Source organism: Cucumis melo, chromosome 3, assembly GCF_025177605.1.
Source record: "Cucumis melo cultivar AY chromosome 3, USDA_Cmelo_AY_1.0, whole genome shotgun sequence".
NCBI lineage: Eukaryota > Viridiplantae > Streptophyta > Magnoliopsida > Cucurbitales > Cucurbitaceae > Cucumis > Cucumis melo.
Window position 1 is genome coordinate 23,903,178 of NC_066859.1, and position 20,008 is coordinate 23,923,185.

The following is a 20,008-nucleotide window of genomic DNA, read 5'->3' on the forward strand; positions in this document are numbered from 1 at the left end:
CATTCAATTGACATAAAATTTATACGATCGATTGTATTTTATAAAAGAAAAGTGTATCTTAACTAAGGTATATATAATTATTTTAAAATTGTGTGTATATATCAACTGATTGGTAATTATATATGATCAGTATATCATCTTGATTGATATATATCAAATATAATGTATTCAAAATATATATTATAGAAAGCAAGTGAAGTTTTTTTGGCTCAACCTTCTCGAATATTTGGCTTGAACTAAACAACCATCTTTTGATCAAAGACAAAACAAAAGGTTTCATTACCAATGTTACCATTATTGTTGCAACTGGTTGGTGTTCTAAATTCATTTTTCTTTGTCTTCTTTTTTCTCTTTTGTAACTATGATAATCCATCAATTTGTTGGAACTATCTTTTATATTTAATTTGAAGTTACTTTTTATTTTTATTTTAAATAATCGATCGATATAAACAATTTTTAATATTTAATATCCAACACTTTTTCTGCTGCTATTTGCAAAATCTTAAACAAATATCACTCCTAAATTTGCAAAATCAATATACTAATCTATGTGTTTTGCTATTATTCTTTCAAATCTCTTTTAAGATTCAACAAGTTGGAATATTTGATACAAGGGAAAAAATAATTTTTAACCATAAACTCTCAATTCATTGATGTATACCTTAAATTTCTTTTTGAGAAAATATATGTCTTGGTCTATTGGTGCACCAGAACATCTATATATACTTCAAATTCCTATAAATGTTACCATTTTAGTCTTAAACTTTTTTCAATGAAAAATACTAGAGGAGGTTGAATCAATAGAAGGACACATCTTAACTAGCTTGCAACATCATCACATTAATCTCTTAAGCTTAAATAAATTCTCACTCCAAACATCGTCAAGAAAAAAAATCTCTTTTTTTCTGTTGAAATTTATGAAATTGAGCAAAGCTATTTTGGTTAAATTTGTTCAATAGTATAGTCAAATTTGTTTTATTGTAGAATTATATTCTATTAACATTATGAAGATTTCTACACCATTTTCGTTTTCGTTTTGCTTTAATTGTTTTGTTTTCTAAATCAATAGGTGAATTAGGAGTCTTAATTGATAAAATTAGATATTCATGGTCTAAATTGATAAACTTTTAGGTTAAAATGGATTTTATTTTCCTTTTGAAAAACCGACTTTTTTTTTTTTTTAAAAAAAATTATTTACTTTTTTTTTTGCTAGATTTTAATGGTACACACACTGAATAATTTAGATTTAAGGTGAATTAAATTAAAATAGTCATGATATGGAAAATTTTATATACTCCCTTTAATTTTGATTTTTTAGCCAAATTTAAGATTTAAGATAATTGAAGGGTCATGATTTTCTTTGAATTTGATAGAGGATTTATTAAATTTGAAAGGGAAGAAGAAATATGACGGTTTGATTTGAATATGTTGTCTTAATTCACGTCTGTTCGGTGAATAGATTTGTGATTCAAACGTACGTTCTCCTCTAATTTATACTAGAAATCATAAAAAATTTAATTTATACCTAAATTGTAGTTATCAAAATAACTTATAAATTATAACCACCGACAACTTGAAAAGCCTAATATAGATTTGTGAGTTCAAACAATAAAAAATTAAAGTAAAATCTTTTAATTAATTCAATTTACTTTAGCTGGCTAGCTTTAACCTAACTTTAGGTTATTCTTGATGTTACTTCTTGTGGTATAAATGTATAGATATGGATCCTTTGGAAATAATGTTGAAATTATTAAAAATATTCTTTAACTTTGCTCTTAGTCGTTGATGTCTGGTCTTTATTATCAGTTGTGAGAAAAGTGTTAAGACATGGCTTATTATTATCGCAATATCACGTTGTACTTTATTTAGAACTACTTATGATGAACTTTGTAATTAATAGGTCGACTTAAACTCCAATTGGTAAATACATTCTTTGAAAAATTTTGAGTTTATAAATATTACTTTCCATTTAGTTATCCACGTTTTCACCTAATTACATTTTTTTAAAAAAATAAAAGCCAAAATCTGAAAAGGAAAAAAAATAGGAAAAAACTATTTCTATTTAATTTTTTTTTAAATATCTCTTTAGAAATTTGAAAGAAATTAAACATAAGTATAAAATTAAAAAAGCTGAAAACTAAAATTAATTGTCTATTCATTTAACATGTGTAATCACCTCCATCTTGAACAGATGCATCTAAGTGACATTTATTGCATTCTATCTCGAAGAGAGTATAGATAAATCAATACATATCCTACCCATTTAATGTGTGTAACATTGCAAGTATATATACATGGTAAGATGTATTCAAATAATTAAGTTTGGATTAATAATGTGTCCTTTTTATTAGAGGCTTCTTGACTCAATTATATGATGAATTATCCTTTACACAGCTTTGAACTATCTAGTAGGCTTTGACAACATATAGTTGCTATGATGTTTGGCATTTTAGAATGAACTTTTGCAATTGCGATGGAGCAAAAAGCAACCATTTACCAAGTTGTAGTTTTTTAATTAATTATGTCCTTTGGACTTTGGAGCAGATCTCACATGCCTTAGATTTATAGTTGGGTAAGTTTCATCGACATTGTATACTCTAGGCATGCACACATATATAATTGTCAAATTGTTGTGGAATTACTTCTGACAATTAGTACAAAGTTAATTACGTTGGAAAATAATTGGCATAAACTTGAAAGGTGATGAGAGATGGAGGAATTGTGCTGCTTGTTAATGTTGAAATCTCTAGTTGAAAGGTCGTCATTAGAGATATGATAAAAATAATTATTATCGTTTTAGATCTTCACAAGGAATACGTTGTTTCAAAGGAGCATTAGAATTCTCCATTTAGTACGGAGAAGTTTGTATAAGGTTAACTGGGAGAAAGAAAAAAGTTCCCAACTATGATCTTTTGAGGATAGGAGAATTAAAAAATATATGATTTAATTAGAATTAAAATAATCTTAATCTGCCTTTATTAAGTTGCTAATCAAGTAATTAGTTAATATGTGAATAATACGGCTTTTTAAATTCTAATACTAATACTCCTATTTTCTTGGTCAATTTAAATGACGACGACGACCATAATAATAATATATCCTTTTCCAGATCAATATTCTTTAATTTTAAAGAGATCTTTTTATGATAATTACTTTTTTAAAAACTTTTATCAAATAATTTAGATTGGGCGAAGAAAATTTGTTTTAAGTAGCAAACAGTTACAAGTATTTACAAATATAGAAAAGTTATAATAGGTTGCAATAGATCTATTAGTACCGACGAGTTTAGTATTGGTTTAAAAGAGTTCGAGCCTCATCTCAACTTTATACTCCTTATATATAATATATAAAACTGAAAAATTATCAATAGCACTTTCATTTTATATATTGATGTATCATTTTATACTCGAACAAACGTATTTCAAGAAATATCGATATATACCGATAATACACCACTATTTTATACATAGAATTAATTGTGTGTTAATGTTGATATTATACCCAATACATCAATCTTACACTTAAAATTGTGTTTATGGGGGAATTCAGTTTAACCTTTATATATATATATATACTCCAAATTTTAGAAAATGATTAGTGTCTTTATAAAATATAATATTGGTAGAGCATTACAAATATGACAAAATTATAAATTTTATTAATAATAGAAATGACAAACATTTATTAGTATCAATAATAGATATTTACTTTGATCTATTACAAAGTCTTACTTAAAATTATGAATTACTTTTCTAAATTATTAAAATGAATTTTAAGTTAGAACATGTAGTCCACCTTTAAAGTTAGGAAATTTGACATTTCATCTCTGTCATTGTTCTATTACAGTAAAAAAAAAAAAAATGAAATAATAAAAGTGTATACTCGAAGACAATATCGATGTAGAGGAATTCTTATAAGTTATAATATGCTTTTTCTTCCGTTCCAACCACTATGTAATGCATACGTTTTAAATGTCTTAAGGTGCGTTAGTAATATGTTTTGAAGTGTTTTAATTTTAAAACATCAGTCATGTTATAAAATTTTATTGTATTCCAACCAACTCAAATTAATAGTTTTTGGAATGTATTTTAAACAATTTTCATTCAAAGATTTAAATATATGAAAATGTGTTTTTTTTTTTAATTTTTTTTTAAAAAATCAATCAATACAGACCCCTTGATTATCATATTAAATGAGACGCTAAACATATTAATATGTGCTTTCGTTGATTAAAAAAGATAGTATTTTTCATGAGTACAATCTAAGTTGCATTGATCTTTTTAGTTGCATATATATTTTTGAAAAGATAAACAAAAATTTATACGTGATATGTTGATTGATTAATAATTGAAAAGATGCGCATAAGTACTTTTCTTTAGAAAAGATGCAATGGGATTGTGGATCATTCAAGATTCTCATGAATGGACAATTAACTCGATTATTTGTGGTAAATATGAGATGCATTGACAAGTCAAAATTATTGGGCATCTAGTGAGTTTTAGATTCCATTTTGAATTCTCTCTTTGACGAAGGATGTATAGTTAGCATATAAAGGAAGTAATTGGATTAAAAAACTATTATGAATTCCTGCACTAAACCAGAGAACGCAGCGGAACCACCAATCATACCGCAATAGCCAGATAATCACAAAGAGCGATAAAATAGTAAACGACACGAAGATCTATAGTGGGTCAACCAATTCGTTCTACATCCACTTTGAGAACCAACTTGGAGGGATTTTATTAAGAGCAATTCGAAGAACAATTACAGAAATCAACACAAATATGTAATCTGTAATTTTACCGCCGTATACGACTTTACCGTCAATCAAACACCAAAGAATATGAGAGACACGTGCTGAAATATACCTCTGAATCTGAGACCGAAAAACATCGAAAATACCCCAAAAACAAGACCCAAACACGTCGAAAACTACCCCAAAGACTGTCGTAACCCATCGGAAAAATGGTTGTCGAACCACACCGCGAGGATGCCAAGAACCCTGCTGTACCCCCAACGTCACTGTCTCTGCCCGAACACCAAAACCCAACGCCCGTCAAACCTCGTTGTGAGGATGTTGAAAAACGCTGTCGAAACGCACCGAGAACGTCGAACAAGGACTGCACCGCTGACCGCTGTCAATCTCTTTCCGTCGTGTTCACCTTTGTGTGTGTAAGAAAAATTCTCTCTTTTCTTTCTCTATACTGTGTGTTTGCGGTTGCCCCCTCCTAACCGTGCAATCTTCTTTTCTTTTCTTTTTAACCTAAAATAAAAAAGATGGATATATTTGCAAAAATGCCATTAGGCATAATTACCATTCTACCCTCAACTTAAAAAAAAAAAACTCATATTTAACCACTTAAATATTTGTCACTTTTTCTACGAATCTCCCTCGTGACAAACTATTTAAGTCACCAAACTGATTATCCCAATCACCCTATCATCCAAAATTAACCTTCAGGTCATCTGATCGATATTTAAACCTATGAGCTGGAAGAACCTTGCTTCCAACCTAGCCTTATACCTAGGCTTATTGTCACCTCCTTGGTTAAACCACTTTGGTTGAATAAGTTTCTGAATAGGAGGCTTTGTAACCAATGACCATGTCTGATTCTTTCGCAAAATAAACAACTCCGCTTCCATAGCATCTTTCTGTTGTTTCTTCAAATCAGATGCAATACTGTCACTGCAAACTCACTCATCAATCAAAGTCCTCTCATGTTGAGACTGTACACCATCAAATTCAGACTGCTCTGTAGCCTCTATTTGTGAAACTAGTGGTGATTGATCACTAGATATATCTGAACCTTTGCCTGATGACTGTACACCATCAATTATGATATCTGTCACAACATGATCAACTATCTGCTGTTTCTGTTGCTTTAATGCCTTAGACTACCTGAAACTGCAGTACTCTCCAACACATACAGACCATTCCTCAATGTTCCCCTCAATTTAACCAAAGAACCCTTGGTAACTTTCATAATTCCATTCTCAAATTTTATGGTATAACCTGATCTATCTAATTCACCAACAGATATTAGATTACGTTTGAGTTCTGGAACATACCTTACATTTATAAGCATTCTAATCATCTCGTCATGTGTTGCAATTAGAACTGAACCAGTTCCCTTTACTTCACAGGTAACATTATCACCCAATAAGACTTTTCCCCCATCACTTTTCTTAAAGTTAATCAAAAAATCTCGATTAGGAATCATGTGATATGTGCAACCTGAATCCATGATCCAAGCATTTTGTATATCCCTGTGAGACACCATCAAGGCCTCTACTGAATCATATCCTGTATCATACCCATCAGTAACATTCGCTTCACTCTCTGCATGCTTGCTACTTTATGCTTCTTTACTCTTAATCAAAGGGCAATTTTTCTTAAAGTGTCCTTCTTTATGACAAAGGAAACACTTTCTAGCTTCCCCATTCGAATTCATCCTGGAACTCTTCTCTTTGCCTTTCCAGTTCTTTTTGTCACTTCTTCCTCTAGCCATAAGTAACTCTCCATCCTTGCGTTCTTTCTTAATTTCGAGATTTCTAGTCTTCAAGGCATCCAACATTATACTCATGGTCAATGAATCTCGACTATATTTAATAGCTGCCTTAACATCTCGATATGTTTCTGGTAATGAATTTAAAAGAATAATTGCTTGATTCTCATCCGACATCTTCTTACTAATGTTATTGAGATCAACTACAATCTTCTAAAATTCATTCAGGTTCTCTTCTAAACTTTTACTTTGGTCTATCTTATATTCAAAGAATTTCTCTTTTATATATATCTTATTTGGCAAGGACTTTGTTAAGTAAAGGCTCTCTAGCTTTTTCCACAACTCCCTGTAGTAGTAGCCTCATCTACTAGCCTAAGAACTTCATCTAACAGATACAGAAGAATAGTTGAATAGGCCATTTCATCCATATCTCATTTTTCACTTTCTGTAATATTTGCTGGGAGTCTCTCTTCATTTAAGATTTTAGTTACTTTATGTTGAACCAAAATAGCTCTAATCTTTTTTCTCCAAAGAGCGAAAGCTCCATTCCCGTTAAACTTAGGACACTTCAAATCGCGTCGAAGCCATCCTTACAAAAAATTGATTTAACCAAGCTATGTAAACTGCAACTACTACACAAAACCCAAAGCTCTTTTAGATCGAATGGAGCTCTGATACCACTTTTTATGAATTCTTGCACTAAATCAGAGAACACAGTGGAACAACCAACATAAACGCAATAGCCAGATAATCACAAAGAGAGATAAAACAATAAACGACACAAAGATCTATAATGGTTCGACCAATTCGGTCTACATCCACTTTGATAACCAACTTGGAGGGATTTTATTAAGAGCAATTCGAAGAACAATTACAGAAATCAACACAACAATATGTAATTTGTAATTTTACCGCTGTATACGACTTTACCGTCGATCAAACACCAAAGAAAATGAGAGACACACGTGCTGAAATATACCTCTGAATCTGAGATCGAAAAACTTCGAAAATACCCCAAAAACAAGACCCAAACACGTCGAAAACTGCCCCAAAAACTGCCGTAACCCGTCGGAAAAATGGTCGTCGAACCACACCGTGAGGATGCCAAGAACCCTGCTGTACCCCCAACGTCAGTGTCTCTGCCCGAACACCAAAACCCAACGCCCGTCAAAACTCGTCGTGAGGACGCCGGAAAACGTTACCGAAACGCACCGAGAACGTCGAACAAGGACTACGTCGCTGACCGCTGTCAATCTCTTTCCGTCGTGTTCACCTTTGTGTGTGTAAGAAAAATTCTCTCTTTTCTTTCTCTATACTGTGTGTTTGCGGCTGCCCCCTCTCCTGACCGTGCAACCTTCTTTTCTTTTCTTTTTAACCTAAAATAAAGAAGATGGATATATTTGCAAAAATGTCATTAGGCATAATTACCATTCTGCCCTCAACTTAAAAAAAAAACCCATATTTAATCACTTAAATATTTGTCACTTTTTCTACCAAAGCCCTCTTAATTACATTAATTTAAGAAGTAAACATGCTTTCTAAACCAACAAAAAAAAAAATTTAAAATCTATACTTGTTTGAAGTTGTTTGTTGATCACAAATCTATCGAAGACAACTGCCTAAGACTTCTCTACTATTCTCAAGCCTTAGAACAAGATTGCAAGACCAAATTCGTCATTAGTTTTAAGATTCGTAGTGAGCTAATTAGGGAGTTAATGAACACTAGAGTTTTCTAGCATAAAATTCACTTTGTCCATTCCTTCTATTACACGATCAAATTGTGTAATTATATATATAGGCAAGTCACAATAAAATTCCATCTGCAAATTAATTATTTGACACTAAACTTACACTAACTAAATGGATTTAGTGGATAACTTGCTTGAAGCACAACACATGAAGCGTAATATAAGTAATTTATTCACCTAATTTGGGATAATTTCACTAACTCATGCATGGTCAAAGTGATCAACTTTGGACTTTCAAAGTGCCATAAGTCAACATATGACTTTTGACTTTTGTTTAGAAAAACAAAAGTTAAAAGTTCTCTTTTTTACTCTTGATGCCTGAATTAATTTAAAATTAAATTTAAACAATTAGTTTTAAATTAAATAATTAAATTAAACTTCACCATATAAACTCGATAATAATGCACCCATTTAGTTGAAGGTTTTGAATGAAGAAAAATAAAAACATTATTTTGGGGTTTAATAAACTTAAAGTGATAATTAAAGTAGGAGGAAGTGAAAGTGGACAAGTCGACCTCAATTGGGGGGTGAAATTAAATATAATAAAAGAATTAGCTCCAATTTGTTATAAATGCTTGTTGTTTTACTGAATAAAGAAAACAGAGAAATAAATACATGCATACCAAATATAATGTTATCTCTCACATATATTTATGTATATAAATTTATATTATATATGCATTTGCATGATGAAGCAATCACTTAACTTTGCATTTAATACTCAAACCGTCAACAACACATGCAAAAGAATCCAAAAAACATTAATTATATTGATAAATATAAAATAATTTTGTAAATCAATTAACTTTAATTTTATTTGAACTCGATATCTCTAACAAATAAATTAATAATTACATCATTTAATTTCAATTTTTGTTTCATTTACTTATGAAATAAGTGGTTTGATATTATAGCTAGAGTTAATGGTGGACCATGCATCTTAGAGGTAATTGGAAATTTTTACCAATAATGATCCACGGATGTTATATGACAATGGTCACACTCACAAAAACGATTTAAATTACTACATTTCTTTAAATTATTACTTTCAGTGGTGTAGAAACGATAATGTTTATATTATCGACTTTGAACTTAGAGTTAAGTTCAATTTTTTCCCTCCATGCATTAATTATATATTATTCAACACCTTTGCAAAAAACAAAAGTTTGGTTGAGAAGAGTAATCGTGGGAGGAGGAAGGTAAGCAATAATTTGTGGAACGAACACAATTAGAGATTGAAAGTATCTCTTAAGATTGCAAGGGTTCAAGGGTGTAAATACCTCGGACACACTAAGTTAATCTATCATACTTTTTATTAATTAAGATACCATTTTCTCAATGTAGTTGTTTCTATGGTGTTGTCTATTGATCTCTCGCAATTACAACTGCTTCTATTATAGACCTATCCAACTCCTATCATTTATTTTGATTAATAATGCATCACGTTTAGCTTTAGGATATGATAAGAGTGTGTCTAACTTAGTTGAAATATCTCCATAAAATTCCATATATACTTCTAATAGTATAAAAAAATCTTCCTAATATTGATTTTTAAAATTTTGCTTTGCTTTATTTTTTTTATCTCTCAAAGCCTAAAATTACATAAGAACAATTAAGGCGGACACCATGTAAAGCAAAGCATAATTTTCAAATAAATGACTAAGCGCCGATTATAGTTTCTACTTTGATATATATGTTTTTTACTCTATGTGAAAATAATCCTCAAGTGCATGCAATGAGAGTTAGGAGATACATTAAACTTCGATCCATATATATGATTCTTTGAAGACTCAATGTTATAATAATGAATTATAACAAATCCAACAAATTACCTTTAAAAGCATTTTGTTCATGAATAAATATTAAGTACACAAACAACCTATCATCCTCCTCTAACAAAATTCAAGTAACAGCTAGCTCCTTTATATAAAAACAAATCCTCTCTTCCATCCATCACATATCTATGCCTTAAAACAAGCTTTTCCCATAACGTCTCAAATATCTTAATTTTGAAATTCAAGACTCCAATCATGCTCTCTTCTTCTTCTTTTTTCTTCATTTTGCATGTTTCTTAATTACAAATTTAGCCCCATACAATCAAATTTACTTTAATCACTTTTAACTTAATAACACATCTACGTCCTACTAGATTTAACATAACACAAAATAACAAATTCGACTCATCTCAATAATTTTCAATTAAAAAAAAAATGCATGTATGGCATAAGAAGACATTATAAATTTTATATATATATAAAATATACTAATAATTGCGTCAAAATTATATGCGTGTAAATGCTTGGAAAAAAAACCCTATATGGTTAAAGTTGTTTTTGTCCGGTATCAAAATAAAAGGAATAATTGAGATTTGTTAAAAGGGAAAGAACGTTTCTTTCCCTTAAACCATTCTCTCTCGTCCTTAGAATATTCTCTCTCTTCATATATATTTTGTTCTAAACTCTATAAATATACCAATTATTCATCCACCCCATAACTTCGATCCATTCAAAAAATAAAAATGGTATGTATCTTCATCCCTATACTCCTTTATGAAAATCATTGTAGCTAAGCCAGGGTCATAAAATTTTCAAATACCCTTATTGAATTAAATTGCTTGGATTGTAGGAAGCCGTGAAGGAGGAGAGCGATGGGAGCATATGGGAAGGGTATGTGGATTGGCGGAAGAGGCCTGCAGTTAAAGGCCGGCATGGCGGAATGCTAGCGGCTGGATTCGTATTAGGTTGGTGCATATATAATTCTATAACTTATGTACATATGTTAATCACTAGCTATTTTTAGTGAGTTAAATTTGGTATATATGTATTTGCAGGAGTTGAAGTGTTGGAGAATTTGGCGTTCTTGGCAAATGCAAGTAATTTGGTGATGTATTTGAGGAAATATATGGGATTTTCACCGGCGAAATCGGCAAACCATGTTACGACGTTTATGGGAACGGCGTTTCTTCTTGCACTTCTTGGTGGTTTCTTATCGGATGCCTTCTTCACAACTTATTACGTCTTCCTTTTCTCCTCCTTCCTTGAGTTCCTGGTTCGTATTATTTCACTCCTTTTTCTATGTTTTTTTTTTATTATCTCTATTTATTTTTTTTTATTTCATTCATAAAAATTAAAAAAATATAAATATTATTTGTAAAATAGAGTAGTGTTTTTATGTAGTAAATATTCCATATAAAAAAAAATGCTAAAACAGAGAACTAAGAGAATTGGGTAAGAGATTCAAACCAAAACAAACAAACATGGGTGTCTTGTTAATACGAAATTAAACTGATGCTTTAGAAGGTTAATTTTTGCATTATTACCACTAAATTATGCTTAGATTAAAACGATTTTTCAATGTTTTTCTTGTATTTTTTAGCATTAACTTGAATATATTTTTAGAAGAAATGGTGAGAACCAAAATAAGTTAAAATCTTTTTTTTTTCTTTGGCCTATTTTCTTCTCTAAGTTGCTTCTCTTTTATTTTAAAAATTTATTCTCTGCCATGATTTATGAGAACCATGTGATCGGCCATGAAGATTTTTGGAATAATTTTATTTATTATTTCGAAAATTTTGAACTTTTATAGTCGGTTTTGTTCAAAGTCGTTTATTTCAATTTATATGATAATATATTTTGTAAATTTTTAAAAAACCAAAAACAAAAATAAAAAGGTTATTAGTCAAAATAATTACCAAATTGGATGGTTTTTTCCCCTTCCATTATCTCTGATCAATTATTTTCTTAGTTTTGTTATATTGAGTTGAAAAAAGTGGAATGAATAGAATGGGAATTTGTCCCACAACCAAAAAACAACGTAGGCATCCGTTTTTTCCCGAAGATAATGACACAAATCCCAACAATAAAAGACTTTGTTATTAAAAAATATATATATAGTATTAATATCATATTAAAGTTACTATGGACGCTATCGTCAACATATATACACATATATTTTACGTCACACATGAGAAAAACAATTTAATTAATTGGTATCTTTGTCAAACTTTAATATACCTAAACGTCAAAAAAACTTAATTAATTCCGTTTTCTTTTTTAATATTCCAAAGCTAAATGATCAAACACATATTCAAAAGTCGGTAACTTTAAAGAATTTTCAACTAAATTCCTACTCAACAAGTTGATCAAGTTGAATGAGAAAAAAATAATACAAAAAATCTTGATATGTCTAAGATTCTAAGATTGTAATTTGGGAATAATGAGAATAAAGTCTTATTGTCAAATATATACAAATAGAAGGTCATTAATGAAAAGTCTTATTGTCAAATATATACCAATATTGGTATATATAAGTATGAAAAGTATTTATTGAGTTGATAAAAAGTAAAAGGAAAATCCATGAAAACATACATAACTTTAAATATTTTTAAAATTTTAAATCATACCTTTAAAAAAAAAAAAAGAAAAATTTATTAACCTTAATAGAAAAATTATAAAACTAATCCTTTGAAGTTGTTTTATAGAGCCTAGTAGATAAATTTTGTTTTTTTTTTTTTTTAATTTTTTATATACAACAAAGTTCAATGATTATAGAATGAATTGAATGATGCATAGTTATGGAAGAAAATGATAAAATATGAAAGAGAAAGAGAGAGGAATGGAAAAAATAGTAATAAAAAAGAAAGTAGAAGGGACCCATGTTGGAGTGAATTGTAATTTGTGATATGGATGAGTGATGAGTGTGTGTGTGTGTGTGTGTGTGTGTGTTACGACATTGGAACTCATCCGTTTGCGTCAAACCAAATAAAGCTTTTTTTTCTTTCTTTTTATCTCGTTTTCTCACCTCCACTAACCCAACTTCTCAACTTGTCGTTTTCCATTTCTTTACTAATATTATTAGTACTTTTATTGCAAGTAGTAGAGCACAACCCTACATATCTTCTCTCTTTTACATCCCTTCCAATCAACCTCTTTTTGTCCAAAAAAGAAGAAAAACTTAGAGCGGTCAATACGGTCTCGTTAGCATCCAATAAAAATGTGTTAATTAGACTTTTTTTTCTTCTTTGTTAAAGAATGACTTTCTCTTCTTTTCTTTTTTCACTTGGATGTAAAGGAGAGGAAAGTTTGAGATTACATGTAGTCTAAATTGCACCTAATTATTGCTCGAGACACTATCTCTTTCTTAGTCTTTCATTATGGCCTAGATAACTTTTTACTAAACGTTCGTTTTTTTTTTCTGTTGTGTTTAGTGTTAATGTCTATTTATTAATTTAATAGAATTATAATTGATGAGATAAAAGGGAGAATAATATATGAAGGGTTACTCATATATGAGATAACAAAATGCTCAAAAATGGGAAGACCGGAGCATATATTCAGATTATATATACATCTACGTACATTTAATTGCATCGTTTTAAAGAGAATTTTCAAAGCAAACTTGATAATATAGTTTGACAGTTTTCAAAGTAATTTTATTTATTTTCGTGACTTTCTTTCTCATCCATCAAAACTCTTTACAGAACTACACTCCAACCACTATTTTTTTTTCCTTAATTTAGTTGCTTTTTATGTAATACGTCATTGTCTTTTCATCTACTTTCGGTCTGCTTGTTTTTGTTCTTTTGTGCTCCTGTTACTATTAATGAATTGACAGTGGAAAATAATGTACCGATGATAATATATATGGATGCATGTATAGATGGAGTTGAGATTCTCTAAAAATAAACAATATCTTAGTGTGTATGCTAGTTAAAAGTAATTTGAATATGTTATATGGCTATTTAAATAAACATACACAAAATTTAGAGAAGTGCATTCTATAAATTATCTAACTCGAGTGGTACTAATTATTTCGTATTTTGTAACATTTTATCGAATAAAATTGTTCTCTCTATTTATCAAGAAAGTGACATGCGGTTAATGAATCACATGTGTCTATGTGTTGATTTTCTATTTTTCTTATTTGTTGATTTTGTAACCTATCGGTGCTAATATAGGGGTTAGTGATGCTGACAGTGCAATCAAAGGTGAGTTCATCATGCGAGGCGGGGACAAAGGGGTGCAAGGAAGTAGGGGGGAAAGAGGTGGCGGTGTTGTTCATAGGGCTGTACTTGGTGGCGCTGGGGGTCGGTGGAATAAAGGGGTCGCTGCCAGCGCACGGGGCGGAGCAGTTCGACGAAAGCACCACACAAGGGAGGAAGAGGAGGTCTAGTTTCTTCAACTACTTTGTGTTTAGTCTGTCGTGTGGAGCCCTTGTTGCAGTGACATTCGTGGTTTGGGTTGAAGACAACTTGGGGTGGCAATGGGGATTTGGAATCTCAACTATCAGCATTTTTCTATCTATTCCTTTGTTCTTTGCTGGTTCTCCTTTTTATCGTAACAAAATCCCCACTGGTAGTCCCCTTACCACCATTCTCAAGGTATTTATTTTTCTTCCCCCACATCTAGGTATGCATTTACTTTTATGCATTTCATCCAAAGTGTGTATAATTAATTACAAAATATTGTCACATAAGTGGCTAATACTTTTAATTTTTAAAAACAAAATTTTCCATATCGCGTTACTTTGTGATCAAACAGAATGCATAGAAATGAATATAAACTAGACATCAAAGTATTGATTTTTGGGTGTGGCCCCAAAGTTTAACGGCTTCATGCATTCACTCAATCAGAAAAAGAAAAATATATATATATATCTATATTTTTAGAAGTATTAAAATATGTTTCTTTTTTTAAAAAATTTCCTAGGTGCCATCGATGATCGGGTGTTAAAGAGTGTTGCGTAGAAAAGTGAATGCAGGCCGAGTTGTACCAAAACATTTTTTTATAGGATAATTACAATGGATAACAATTCTATCTATTGCCAACCCAGTACTCCTATCAATAATAAACTAGCTAGATCGACAATAGAAAAACTCTTGTTACTGATAAACGCTAAAAGTTGAATCTAAGCTTTACTATACTTAAAAAAAATTTATTTATACCATGTTTGTTAACATTTGAGTTTGATTACTATATTTACAATCGACCAAGATGAATATAACATTTAATTATATGAATGATGATAATTAGGTACTAGTAGCAGCAACATTGAACCGTAGGAGCAACAAAAAACCAGCAACAAACGCAGTGGCAAGCCTTGCAAGAAGCCCATCAACCACCTCAACCCCAAAGCCACTAATCAATAAAGACCTAACAGAAAGCAATACAACTACTCCAACTCAAAGCCTCAAATTCCTAAACAAAGCAGTACAAAACCCACCTTTCCACCCATCGGTAAAATGCACAACCCAACAACTAGAAGACGTAAAAATAGTCATAAAAGTCCTCCCAATCTTTGCATGCACCATAATACTCAACTCATGCTTAGCTCAACTCTCCACATTCTCCATAGAACAAGCCGCCACAATGAACACCAAAATCTCCTCCCTCAAAATCCCCCCAGCCTCCCTCCCAGTCTTCCCCGTCCTCTTCATCATCGTCCTTGCCCCTCTCTACGACCATCTCATCATCCCCTTCGCTCGATCCCTCACTCGCACTGAAGCTGGCATCACCCACCTCCAACGCATTGGCGTCGGCCTCCTCCTCTCCGTCCTTGCCATGGCTGTCGCTGCACTCGTCGAGACTAAACGTAAGGCCGTGGCTGATGCCAACCCAGATGTGCAAGGCCCACTGCCCATTACGTTCCTTTGGATCGCATTCCAGTACTTGTTTTTGGGGTCGGCGGATTTGTTTACGTTAGCGGGTTTGTTGGAGTTTTTCTTCACGGAGGCTCCGGCTACTATGCGGTCTTTGGCTACGGCTCTTTCATGGGCTTCGTTGGCTGTTGGGTATTATTTAAGTTCGGTCATTGTATCGGTTGTGAACCATGTGAGCGCCAAAGCTTGGCATAGGCCTTGGCTGTCTGGTCACAACATTAATCACTACCGTCTTTCTAACTTCTATTGGGTTATGTGTGTTCTTAGTGGCTTCAATTTCTTGCACTACCTTTTTTGGGCTCTGAAGTATAAATATCGATCCACCCAAGGGAACAAATGATATGTATAAACATATGTTATTCTATCATGTCAATATAACCTAGTGTTTCAAATATTATATATAAGTTACCTTTGCGTTATTTTTTTCTTTTTTTGTTCTTTGTGTGCATTTTAGGATTTATCAATATATAAAAACGGTCAAAAAAACAGTTTCAGTGTCTAGACTTATATGAAAATAATAATACAGTTCATTCAACTTGTTTTGATTTGTAATACTGTAGTTATTTTTTAAAATTTGTAAGAATGTAGTAATCCAGTATTAGATGTCAATTTTATATATGAGTATATATATTTATCAGATAGACGATTAAGAAAACAAGTGAAACATGTACCTCTTCAATATCAAACACATTTTACGGCATAAAAGAACTTCCATAACTTAAGTTTAAATTAATCTTGTTGGGTTCTGTGGTCCCACTTCTTTTTATTTTATTACTCTTTTGTTTGGATTTCAATTGGCTGTTAAGATTGTATACGTTTTACTCGTGGTTAGTTGGGCGTCTGGTTATTGGGATCTTTATTTCAGTGTTGTTTGTTGCCTATGAGTAGGGTGTGTGATTATTCAAGGTTTTCTCTACCGAGTGTGTCCTTTGACGACTGGTGTGTTTGAAAGCCTTAAATCAAGTTGTGATCAGTTCTAAAAAAAAAATGATGATGTGTAGATTAGGATGAGTTCTGTCTGAACAAGAGACTAGTAAATATCAAGAGACCTTGATAGTTCTATTGCATGCATGGTGACTTCTAATTAAGGGGGAGTAACTCTCCTATTGTTTATGACATCGATAATGAATAATCTGTGTTCTAATATTTATATTAGTTTATATATAGCATGTTAGAGATATGTAATTGTTAGGGCTATTTTAGCCTAACATTATTAGACTAATTTTTTCCAACCTTTATCCATTTACTCACTAAAATGTCATTTTTATGCAGAATATGAAACTTCACTCCGATACGAGTTCAACGCCACTGAAATCACTTAAATCGGAGTTATAACGAAAAAGAACGGTCAAAAATAAGTTCAAGGGCAAAACCGGAAAATCGGAAAAGATCGGACGAACTAGATCGCACCACGTGGCACCACCAGATCACGCCACGCGTCTGCCTCAAAGTTGCGTGTTCGAAACCCAAACGCGCCCCTAACTTTCCTTTCATTTTCACACAACCCGAAAACCCGATCCGTGAACCGGTTCGCGACCCACGCGTCCGCCACGTGTCGATCCCTTGTTCGCGCGCTCCTCTCCCCTGTCGTGAGTTCGAATCTCAGCAGCCACATTCCCTTTTTTTATTTTTCTCTTCAATTGGGTCAACCCAAGACTCGATCCAAGCCCATTTGTAACCCAGTTCATCATCTTCCCCAAAATTAACTACAAAATGGCAGTTTTTAACCTAATTCCACTTTTTTCTCCCATTTTTCCCTCTATAAAATCCCTCATATTTTTTTGGGAGAGAGATAAGAAATTCCAATGTAAAATAATCCTCTTTCTCATTCTTGTAGCAAATTCTTGAAATTTTATCAATAAAATATTACTTTTGTCAAACAAATAGATTCTTTCCTCAACATCTCTTCAAGAATTTCATCAATATTCATGGGCTAAGGTAATCTTTTGAGACTTTTTCTTGGGTTAAATTACCATGTTTTCTTTGAGAATTAAATTCCTTTCTATATCTTTTCAATTTTTTATTTGATTGCTTGTTTTCCTTTGCAATTTCTTTTGAAATTTCAATAAAACAAATAAGTTTTCCCCATCAATTTTTCATTGAAATTTCTTTACAAACTCTTAAAGTGTTGAACTTAAATTTTGATTTGCAATGGTTTGTTATGATGAATTAATTGTTGAGATTATCTTTAATTTTCTATTAATTGATTCTTGCATGACAAGTTTGAAATGGGCATTAATTTTGCTAAGGGTAGTGGCTATCCCCTCCTTAGCAAATCTTGAATAGGATGAATTTTGCCTCAATTTGAACATGCTTTGATTGCTGAAATTGATCATGTTTTAATAGAGATTTGGTTACTTTCTTTTTGTAAAAAAATCATTCTTGCATATTCAAGAAAAGATTAATTGATCTTCTTTCTTTTTCAATGATAAGAAACATGGTAATTGCCCGAGAAAAAATTCTTTTACTAAACTCGAAAGAAAAACTTTACTTGAATTACTTGTTATCACTAATCATTCCTTAATGCTTGTTCTTTACTATAGTTCAAAAATTACTTCCACAAACCTCCCTTTTTGTGTTTCTAATTTTCTTTTAGATCCTGAAGCTACTAATTGATCTTGTTTGTGAATCTTGAAGTTTTGAATCTTAAGTTCTCTCTAGGGTTCAACAACCTTCTTCCCCATACTGCTCTCAATTTCCACAAAGGTAAGAAGGGTTAAAAAGATAACTTTGAAAGGTAATTGAGGTAATCCCTAACCCTCATATTTCATCTAGTCTTTCTCTATTCTTGTATTCTTTTATTTTAGACTAGGAATAAATTTTTGTTTTGCATACTTACATCCATAACAACCTATCATTTTGATAACGACTTACCTAAAAAAAAACATCCTTTCAGTAGTGATGTCTGTACTATAAGTGATAACATTTTAAACATGAAATATTTTACAAAGCAATATATGATATCTTATCATGGGTCAAGGACCCCCAAATGTAGATATCGTGTCATTGAACTGGATTATCAATGTCTGGCGTTATATTTGTTCTTACTTTGTGTCTCTTGAGTTCCTTTAATTATTAACACAAGTGTTTGTTGGAATTTATGTCCTAAAACTCGTAGTTTGTAGTTAAAATTATATTCTATTTAATGAAGTGGTTATTGAGGACTTATTAGTGAAAATAGAATATTATAATCTTGAATCAATTAACTAAGGTCCGGAGACTATCTAGTATAGACTTAAACTTTATGTAGAGACATAAATATGGATCAAGTTCGAGTTCATAGCCCAAACAGTCTATAGTGTATGAATAAGGTTGGGCGCCTTTTTTCGATAAAACTATGGATGCAGCCTGCTTTGTAGTTAGTACAAAAAACGTGATCCTTAATTGTTCATGTAGAGATATGAGAGTGGGGGCATCCTATGTAAAGAGTTTTGCATAAGACTGGAACCATGAAATAGTCACTTTTAAGTTATAACATTGTTGACTATATAAACTGACTATTTTGTTTATGATGACCTAAGTAACTAAATCTTAATCCTGAGCTAGCTATGAACTTCTCTTCAATCGGTATTATCCTTAGATCTGCATAGGTGAGGGTAGCTCAATGACGTTAGCCCAATAAGCCTCCCATTTCAAGGGTAAGACTGGTTAGATGGCTAAGGACATAGGGTGCAAGATGGATTTCACTCCTACCCGCTTTAGGGTTAGTAGATAGATTGTTTCTTTAAAGATTGAATCCAAGTCTTGAACAAGGGATCTCACCATCTCATTGGCCCTAGAGGGATTCGGTTTATAGGTTGGACCTTAAACCAAATGTCCAATAGTGGATTAGTGGAACTTAGGAACAAGATGTAGTCTCAGGGATAAAACGGTATTTTGACCAAGCCGAGGTTACAAACAACTTATGAAGGATTAACTTACTGATCATGGCTATATCAAATGAACACAAATATATCTATAGTGAGGGGAGTGCAACTATGGGACTTTAGTGGAATGACCCGTTAGTGGAATGACATTAGGTTCCCTTGCTAGCTTATATGGAATTAACTTAGAACAAGATGTTGGAATAATTTGAATTGTTCGAATTAGGTAGAAAG

The 20,008-nt window shown here is 31.7% G+C and overlaps 1 protein-coding gene across 1 annotated transcript; it reads left to right on the forward strand.

The window, feature by feature from the left end:
- Window positions 1–10,641: 10,641 nt before the first annotated feature.
- LOC103496401 (protein NRT1/ PTR FAMILY 4.6-like) lies at window positions 10,642–16,330 on the forward strand. Its single transcript, XM_008458236.3, has 5 exons — window positions 10,642–10,775; window positions 10,880–10,994; window positions 11,085–11,302; window positions 14,211–14,633; window positions 15,286–16,330. The coding sequence occupies exons 1-5, from the start codon at window positions 10,773–10,775 to the stop codon at window positions 16,249–16,251; spliced, it is 1,725 nt and encodes a 574-aa protein (XP_008456458.2). The 5' UTR covers window positions 10,642–10,772; the 3' UTR covers window positions 16,252–16,330.
- The last annotated feature ends 3,678 nt before the right edge of the window (window positions 16,331–20,008 follow it).

Bases quoted from the DNA above. Each gene is read 5' to 3' on its own strand.
- LOC103496401 (XM_008458236.3), top strand. The intron at 10,995-11,084 runs GTTGGTGCATAT...ATGTATTTGCAG, and splicing joins AGCGGCTGGATTCGTATTAG to GAGTTGAAGTGTTGGAGAAT. The intron at 14,634-15,285 runs GTATTTATTTTT...GATGATAATTAG, and splicing joins CCCTTACCACCATTCTCAAG to GTACTAGTAGCAGCAACATT.